General features: G+C 39.3%; 2 protein-coding genes across 2 annotated transcripts; one reads left to right on the top strand and one right to left on the bottom strand.

Moving 5' to 3' along the window:
• Nucleotides 1–2,991: 2,991 nt before the first annotated feature.
• Nucleotides 2,992–5,643, bottom strand: LOC117398865 (zinc finger protein 3-like). The gene is made up of 2 exons (XM_059012409.1): nucleotides 4,824–5,643; nucleotides 2,992–4,130 (listed from the first exon to the last, which is right to left on the bottom strand). Exons 1-2 carry the CDS (start codon nucleotides 5,440–5,442, stop codon nucleotides 3,160–3,162), a joined length of 1,590 nt encoding a protein of 529 aa, XP_058868392.1. The 5' UTR covers nucleotides 5,443–5,643; the 3' UTR covers nucleotides 2,992–3,159.
• A 293-nt stretch (nucleotides 5,644–5,936) lies between these two features.
• Nucleotides 5,937–8,824, top strand: LOC117398871 (zinc finger protein 19-like). Its single transcript, XM_033997965.3, has 2 exons — nucleotides 5,937–6,787; nucleotides 7,127–8,824. The coding sequence occupies exons 1-2, from the start codon at nucleotides 6,136–6,138 to the stop codon at nucleotides 7,933–7,935; spliced, it is 1,461 nt and encodes a 486-aa protein (XP_033853856.1). The 5' UTR covers nucleotides 5,937–6,135; the 3' UTR covers nucleotides 7,936–8,824.
• Nucleotides 8,825–9,517: the final 693 nt, after the last annotated feature.

The following is a 9,517-nucleotide window of genomic DNA, read 5'->3' as shown; positions in this document are numbered from 1 at the left end:
TACCTGTTATTTATTAAGTATTGTATGGAATTAACAGGCTGTATTATTTCAGGACTGCGGCGTCTGTGTATGGCGGATTAATTTTGAGTGATCTCAAGTGTGAAATACACTGAGATTCACTGTGAACAAAAATCACTAAATCGACACCCGAGATGCCAGAAACAGCTTTTTAAAAAGTATTTATACATACCGTTGTGGTGAAACGTTTTGCATCACCTATTAAAAAAAAAACAACTATATGCACATAATTTAAATATTTTATTTAACACCATGTAATCAAATAATCTACAAAATTATATTGCAAAAGTCTACCGGAAGCCATAATGGTAGTACAGTTTTTCATGTTAGATTTTGAAATGTCACATTTTTATTTTTTTTAGTTTTTCGTTAAGTATACGGAAAACTACAAATCGATGTGTAATTCAATATGTTAACGTAACATTATGCAGCAGGTTTAATTCGAAGCAAAATTAGTTAATTCTACACTTATATATCCGTAATATATTGTAGAATATATAAACATATATTGATGTAGATTTTGAAATACAGTATATTTCATATATATTTAAAAATATATTCATATTGTTGATATTGTTTTTTTTCGGTAAATATATATATTAGACTCAAACTATATATATACATTGTTTGCATAGGTAAACCACATAATTGTGTGAATACTGTAATATCTGTAATAATTTATATTTATATATATATATATATATATATATATATATATATATATATATATATATATATATATAAATTATTGGCGATTAAAATGGTCAAATTCTGCGATCCATCGCATGATGTGTGCGGATATTCGTTCTGCGAGACGAACATTATCAATATTAATATCAGCGCTCTGTTCTGACTGATGCTGCTCTGACTCTTTCTCTCCCACTTACTGTATTAGCGATTGATTTCCAGTACACGAGAGGAGATGTTAAAACTTCATGCTGATTTGAACTCGGCTCTCACCAAGATAAGCACCAACTAAGACGTAGCTTTACAGTAAACTAATGTGATCCATATTTGTCTCCATCCATTTGCGCTTCCTTCCATATGATGGTGTATATATCCTTCTGTCTGGTGTTAATGGCTGAAGATTATAAATGTACTCAATGTAAAATTATTGTATTTTGTATCGGTTCAGTTTTGTTTGCTGCAATTTGCTTTGTCTTTGCAATGGTGGGACACAATGTTTGGCTCTGCAAAGACAGACACAGTAGTAGTTACAGTAGTTACAGGGAAAGAACTCATGCAGAAACAAGTCAGTAAAGAAGGCAGACTAGTAAAAATGAAAAATCCCCCCAAAACTCCTTTAAACCTAGTGAAGAACTCTCAAAATAACAACATGTGTACAAATGATATTTCTGTATCTCTGAGTTTATTTGTCGGTATGGGGCTGGGAGTCAGGGTGACAATGTGCTCCGGACCTGGCCTGGCTGTAACCATGAATTCTGAGCCTTCACTAAAATAACTGAGTATGCCTGATGAAGACCTGTATTTAAATGTCCTTTTGTCATTTACAACTTAGTAAAACAAAAAAAAAACACTTAACGTATACCACACATATATTCTATGATCATATGATATTCTATGATCATATATGGTATAAGGAGATCAGATTATATGATTAAAATTGCAATACTTAAAAAATACCTTTTTTCTTGAATCAAGCATACAGCAATGCACCATAACAGAACTGTAAACCCTTTGCAGCTGTACATTTCAAAACTGTGCAACTTTATAAAGTCTCTCAAATGTAAACATCTAACATTATGTACATCCAGCAGTTCATCATTGTGATGCAGCGCTCTTCCATTGCCTGACAAAGTTTTTATTTCAAGTTTTTTTTTCAAAGCTACGTTGTTTGTACAGGTTTTACAGGTTTTGTAACAGCGGTTAGCAAACTACAGTTGCACAGACACTGCAGACTGAACAAGTCACTTGACCACTATTGTTATTAAACTCCATACATGAGGAAACCTTTTTGAACTTTCCCTTCACTGACATGGCTTACTTGTGCTGTTGTATCACTAAGGCTGTGTCTAAGCCTCTCGTCTAATCTATGTATTAGTCAGTGGTGTGTGACCGAGTTCAGTAAAAAAAAAAAACCTGAAATATTTATTTTTTGCCAAATTATTCTTTGTATTTTTTCCATTATGAAAGCCTGTGTTGTGTTTAAATTAGATTTTTTTATACCTTTTTATTTTTACAATGGAAAAGTGACCTGAATTTTATTTTTTATAACAATTAGAGTGAGAATCACTCAGAAAACATTGATTTGTGTTTGTTTGAATTAAAATTTCAAAAACATAGTAGGCTCTCTGTATTTCTTTTTTGTTGTTTAATGAAGGAGTATGAAGTGGCCTTGGTGCCCTTGGGCTGGATTTATGTTTTGCCTTGCTGCCCCTGAATCTTCACACCCAACGAAGGCAACACTAGCTTGCCCTTCATGCCCTGTAGTAGTGGCAACATCACTGCTTTATCATGAAGCTCAGTAGTGTAGAAGTATACAGGGAGTCACAGAAGTTTTCCTCCATCCTTAATTGTGACCTGGTTGAAGTAACTACTATAGTGACAATGTGTCTCTCAACTTCTCATAGGAAACATTTCATTTTATATGAAAACAATATTTTTATCAATTCCATTTTTTATGTTTAATAAAAGAAAGCTAAAATAAAAAGTCAACAACCTATATGGTAGATGTGCACAATATTTAAATATTTCTGTTAATGACTTTTAAACTTCAGCTGGTTGGAGGTATGAACATGCAGCAATCAGGGTTGCAATAACTTTCAATTTCAGGGTTGTTAATTTTTCAGAAACATTATGGAAATTAGTAATGCACTGTTTGTTTCTTCTGTCATCTGTTCTGTGAATCACAGAAAATGCCCATGCATGGTTTAACCCAAATCAGACAAGCACTTCCCAAGATACTTTTATAGCAAATTAAGTGGCAGTACCAGAGCACAGACTTACAGCATGTGAAAAATGTTCAATTGTGATTTATTAACAAAGGTCCAGCACAGTAAGATCAAAATCAGATGCATCTTTTAAGCCACAGGAGACACAGTCGCTTATGAGGCAGTTTCAGTAACAGACAGTGATGCTCCACAGTCTGCCACAGAATACCTTACAAACCCACTGCATGCTCTACCCATGTTGCAAACAGCTATGTTTCCTCATTTGCGAATGGAAAGTAAAACTCTTTCCACATGTGGTGCAGTGATACGGTTTCTCTCCTGTGTGAATTCGCTGATGCACTGTCAGTGTTCCTGAGCGGGTGAAACTCTTCCCACAGTAATCACAGCTATATGGCTTCTCTCCGCTGTGAATTCGCTGGTGTCTTTTAAGGTCCTTTGACATAATGAAACTCTTTCCACAGTCAGTACAATGGTAAGGTTTATCTCCTGCGTGAATTTGCTGGTGTGCTTTAAAGTGTGGTAGCTGTTTGAAACTCTTTTCACACTCAGTGCAGTGGTACAGATTTTGCCCTGTGTGAATTTGCTGGTGTAATGTCAATGTATCTGATTCACTAAAACACTTCCCACATACATTGCAGCAATATGGTTTCTGTCGGGTGTGGATTTCCTGGTGTGTTTTAAGATGTTGCAGCTGTTTGAAACTCTTCTCACACTGAGTGCAGGAATACGGCTTCTCTCCTGTGTGAATGCGACGGTGTCTTTTCAGATCTGCAGAGGTTTTGAAACTCTTCCCACAATCAGTACAGCTGTACGGTCTCTCTCCTGTATGAATTCGACGGTGTCTTTTCAGATCTGTTGATGTACTGAATTTTTTTCCACAATCTGCACAGAAATGCAATTTCTGTCCAGTGTGAATTTGCTGTTGTCTTTCAAAGTGGTCAGAACCCCCCTCTTCAATGGGGTCAGATTCAAGTTCAAGAACCTCCTCTTTAATGATGACCGGTTCAATTCCAGGGATCTCTTCATTAATGTGGACAGGATCTAGTGCAGGTTTCTCCTCCTCCCCTTCAATAGATGCCAGCTCTGTAGCCTGCTCTGGACTCCTGCACCATTCCTGGTCAAAGAGCTCATCTTGAATGGGAACTGATTCTGTCTTCGACCCTTCCTCAGCATGAGGGAGAGCATTTCTCTCTGCAGGACCTGTGTCAAAGAGAAGAGAACAATACTGTAAAATCTACAATCACACCAGATTGCACATTAGGTAACCTGACATTACAATCTTAGGAGGACTAAATTGGGCCCCATTAGCGATGTTCCATAGAAAATGATAGACCCATCTTGAAAATATCAGGACTTGCCTTCTAAAGTGGAATTATATTATTTATTTTAACAACTACTGCATTTGTAGAAAAGTATTAAATAAGGAGTAATCTAATATTAGAACAATACAATTATGTTATGCAATAATGTCCAAACACAGTATCAATTTTAATTTCAGTAGCTGGACATGGAGAAATCAACGTGGCCTGCTTCAGTCCTGTGCAAATAGCTGTTAACTATCGAAGTTGTCCGATTGCATTGAATTTCTATGCTCCCAGCCCCTCATATGTACACGTTGATTACATTGAAACTACTTCTGCTTTGGCATGCTGGGACTGAACAGCCCTACAGGCTGCAAACCAGCGCGTTTCAATTACATGCTCACACATGTTTAGACCCCTGATTGTGTGTATTTTTAATAAATAAATACATTCACATCACCTTTTTAATTTTGTATTCAATTTAAACAATGCCCTTCAAATTAAACTTCACGTTTTATATTAATGATGTTCCCTGAAACCATGTTATGACATAAGCTAAAGGCACAGTTACATAATTCAACTTAAAATCTACCTTTCAGTGCTCTTCTCCACCCCGCTGTGCTTGTGTGGTCTCTCTGTTCAGAGTCATCACCTCGCATCAGCAGGTCCTGCTCGGAATAGCTTCCATCCTCCTGGATTAAAACCCGGGAGCTTTTCAGTGCGGTGTGGACTGCAGGCACCGGATCCCTGACTGGCTGAACTGGAAGATTAGAGAAATCCCGCGCCGGCAGCCCGTGAGCAATAATACTGTCGTTGAATTCGTGATTTACAGATTCATCCTCAGTGTAAAATGAAACGCGTCTCACCCGGTGCCCTTCCTTCTGCCTTGTCGGTAGATGAATGAGATCAATGTGCTGTTCGTTGGTGTTCGTGACAGACTGTGTGGCGTTCTCGGCAGTGTTCGTGTATTCTCGTTCGCTTACGGCTTTCAACTCGCTCTCCGCTATTTCCAATCGCAATCTCACACTTTCAAATTCTTGGTCTCTTTGGTCCAGTCTGAGATTGAAAACTGCACATTTACTGTCCACGAACTTTGCTAACGCAGACATGACGCTCAGCACAGCCGCTTTCACTGCAGGCTCGATAGCAGAGGCGAGTTCTTCCTCAAGGAGAGACGCGGAGGATGCGCAGATATCCATCTCTTCTTTCATTTCACAGACAGGTTTCAAAGGGCCCTCTTCTGTTGCAAACACACCGCCTAAACTCGCAGTTACCTGTAATCTGTACAGCAGTATCAGCAATTTTCATCAACAAGAGCATGTACAGATCAACAAAAGCACTGCATGTGGACGAGTTCAACTCTGAATCTCCATTCGTGACGTTTCTCCTCTCGTTCACCGAGAATCTGCTCCCAAGCACGGTCGTCACTTCCGCTTGTTACTTCTTTATTAAAAAGAGAATTGCGCTACCTACCCAAAGTGGGGACAGGTATAAAGTAATTCAGTAACATAATGGGTTCTGGTTGTTACGTAATTAACATATTTTATTATTGTAGTAGAATCATAGAAATAATCTTATTAAAACGTTGTTTTGTGTTCTCTTACTTGGAGGTATCGGTAGATGGCGCCAGCTCTTAGGAAACGGGCAGCCCCCACTGTTCCAGTCTCTCTGAAAAAAGGATTAACACGGAAGTGATTGTCAGGTGAGTGAGGATTGTCTGAGAGGAGAAACGGCTCAAATGCAGTTTACAGCTGAACTCGTTCATATGCTGTGCTTAGTTTGTTAAACAACGGCGAGTGTTCAAGACGATCGCTGCTAGTTCTGTAAAGATAACAGCAGACTGCGAGGTTTTCAGTATAGACAGTCTTCCCCAGAGCATAAGAAAAGCCGCTGTGTTTGTATTAATGGAAGAGGCGAGAGTGAGACCCGTCTGTGAAATGAAAGAAGAGATGGATATCTGCGCATCCTCCGCGTCTCTCCTTGAGGAAGAACTCGCCTCTGCTATCGAGCCTGCAGTGAAAGCGGCTGTGCTGAGCGTCATGTCTGCGTTAGCAAAGTTCGTGGACAGTAAATGTGCAGTTTTCAATCTCAGACTGGACCAAAGAGACCAAGAATTTGAAAGCGTGAGATTGCGATTGGAAATAGCGGAGAGCGAGTTGAAAGCCGTAAGCGAACGAGAATACACGAACACTGCCGAGAACGCCACACAGTCTGTCACGAACACCAACGAACAGCACATTGATCTCATTCATCTACCGACAAGGCAGAAGGAAGGGCACCGGGTGAAACGCGTTTCATTTTACACTGAGGATGAATCTGTAAATCACGAATTCAACGACAGTATTATTGCTCACGGCCTACCGGCGCGGGATTTCACGACTCTTCCAGTTCAGCCAGTCAGGGATCCGGTGCCTGCAGTCCACACCGCACTGAAAAACTCCCGGGTTTTAATCCAGGAGGATGGAAGCTATTCCGAGCAGGACCTGCTGATGCGAGGTGATGACTCTGAACAGAGAGACCACACAAGCACAGCGGGGTGGAGAAGAGCACTGAAAGGTAGATTTTAAGTTGAATTATGTAACTGTGCCTTTTTTTTTCTTTTAATAATTCTAACTATACAGAGTTGCAGGCTAAAATTGTGCTTTTAATATAAATGATGAAAGTGTCCTAGATAAAATGATTTAAAATGTCCAAGTTAAAAAAAAAAAAACTACAACTAAAACTGCTGCAATTGGTGGGACTATTAATAAAATACAATTTTATAGTGTTTATAAAAATGGGACATCGCTATTGGGGCCAAATGCAGTCGGCCGCACATTGCACAATAAATAACCTGACATTACAATCTGGACCGATTATAGATTTTACAGTGTTTCTGTCTTCTGTTTGACTCAGGTCCTGCAGAGAGAAATGCTCTCCCTCATGCTGAGGAAGGGTTGAAGGCAGAATCAGTGCCCATTCAAGAGGAGCTCTTTGACCAGGAATGGTACAGGAGTCCAGAGCAGGCTCCAGAGATGACATCTATTGAAGGTATGCAACTGAACCCTGGACTTCAGCTTGTCCACATTAAAGAGGAGGTTCTTGAATTGGAATGTGACCCCTCTGAAGAGGGGGCTTCTGACCACTTTGAAAGATGCCAAAGAATTCCGGTTGGACAAAACGTGTACCCGTGCACTCAATGTGGGAAGAATTTCATACGGTCAGCAGAGCTGAAAAGGCATGAGCGCGTTCACACAGGAGAGAAACCGTACCACTGTATTGAATGTGGGAAAAGTTTCACTCATTCAGGAACGCTGACCTTACACCAGAGAATTCACACAGGCGAGAAACCGTACAGCTGCACGGAGTGTGGGAAGAGTTTCAAACACACACACCACCTCACCACACACCAGCGCATTCACACAGGAGAGAAACCCTTTCACTGCACTGAGTGTGAGAAGAGTTTCATTGCAAAGGAAGAGCTGAAGAGACATCTGCGCACTCACACAGGAGAGAAACCATACCGCTGTGCTGAGTGTGGAAAGAGATTCACCCAGTCAGGAACACTGACAATACACCAGCGCATTCACACAGGAGAGAGGCCGTATCAGTGCCTTGAATGTGGGATGACTTTCCTTTGGTCAACAGACTTTAAAAGACACAAGCGAATTCACCCTGAAAAGGACCAGCATCCACTCTCTGCTCAAGAAACACACAGAGCTTAGACACGTTATTAGGTCCACTGTGCTGGTGTAGCCCAATAGGGAACCACTGAAATGAACTTCAGAGCCTGAGCAGTAATGCTGACAGTTTGTAGTTTACAGGGTTGAGATATAATAAAACAGGAAGTGTCTGTGTCTGAGACAGGTGCAGGGGGCTCCTGTATCGAAGGCTGTATATTGTGAGCCATTTCTTTTGATTTTTATCCAACTTTGCTTAGACGTTTGGAAGTAGTAGTGGTAGTCCAGTGCACATGTGAGTGATATGGGTTAACCGTTTGTTTGTAACATCATTGATTAAACTTCTTATTTGCAAGACAAGTGTTTAAAATCATTAGTAATGTCCGCTGTGCAGTGCAGTTTCTTATTAGTGCAACAACACAACAGCTAATAACAGATATCAGGCTTAAAGAGCAATGAAAGCAAGAGAGAACAGGTGGGTCTTGAGAGCTGATTTAAAGCGCGTTAACCGCTTTGGAGTATTTTTTTGTAAATGTTTTGTCTAAGGATGTTTTTTTTTCTTTGCTACGTGCAATGCGCACAGGACGGCGAAGGAAAAAAACCTGACACGTAGTTTGCTTTGCTTGCGTTGTGCAGTACTTAATTTAAACAAGATTTTTTTTTTTTCTGTCCGTACTTGTCCGGTATGCATTGGCCCCTAAAAGAGGTGAATATATCGGTGACCCCTCAATTTCCCGGTTTCTGCGAAATCGCAATTTAGGTCGACCCCTAGTTATCAGTGATGTAAACAGATGCACACCTACACCATTGTTTTACATCAATAAAATGACCTGCTTTATGTACCATGGTTATGAAAATCAAACATCCAACCGTGCATCTCCGTTTGTTAGTTTGTTATTTGTATGAATTAAAGAACGGTCCGATTTGAACAGTGGGTGGTATTTATGGTACTTGATTTTAAAATAAATTAGTGACCAAGCAATTTGGTGGCCTGTACAAAAAAAAAGAAATATACATGCATTATAATCAGGGGGGAAAAAAGGTTTTTTTTTGGCGATACAACGTTTTGCATCACCCTATATAACAAATTTTGCTTCATAAAGTTGAATATATTGAATTACATACCGCTTAGGGAAAAACTGACACATTTAAAAATGTGACATTTAGAAATCTACCATGAAATATTCTACTACTATTATGGTTCCGGTAGACTTTGCGATATCATTTTGTAGTTTCTTTGATTTACATGATGTTAAATAAACTAAATTATTCTAAATTATGTCTAATATAGTATTTTTTTTTTAAATGATGTCTCAATCCTTAAAATTTTAAGTGATGCAACACATTTGTCCACATCTGTTAGGTATGTGCCAGTGATGGAAGGGCAGTGGGACTCCATAGAAAACTTCAAACACCAGGTTTTCAATACACAACCTAGAACTATACATAAAATATTGCCTAGCTTATAAGAAAACATATATTGTGTTATATCTATATAGAGCACCCCAGTAGTGTTATGTACATCACATTTTTGATAACTGTTTGTTAGTCAAGTTATTGTTTAGAAATCAGGAATGAAGTGCTGAATCTGCTCTATCTCGCTGTGCACATGACAGTAAACTGAAGG

Source organism: Acipenser ruthenus, chromosome 44, assembly GCF_902713425.1.
Source record: "Acipenser ruthenus chromosome 44, fAciRut3.2 maternal haplotype, whole genome shotgun sequence".
Taxonomy (NCBI): Eukaryota; Metazoa; Chordata; class Actinopteri; order Acipenseriformes; family Acipenseridae; genus Acipenser; species Acipenser ruthenus.
The sequence above is the reverse complement of the archived record's forward strand: the minus strand, read 5'-3'. Positions and strand labels throughout refer to the sequence as shown.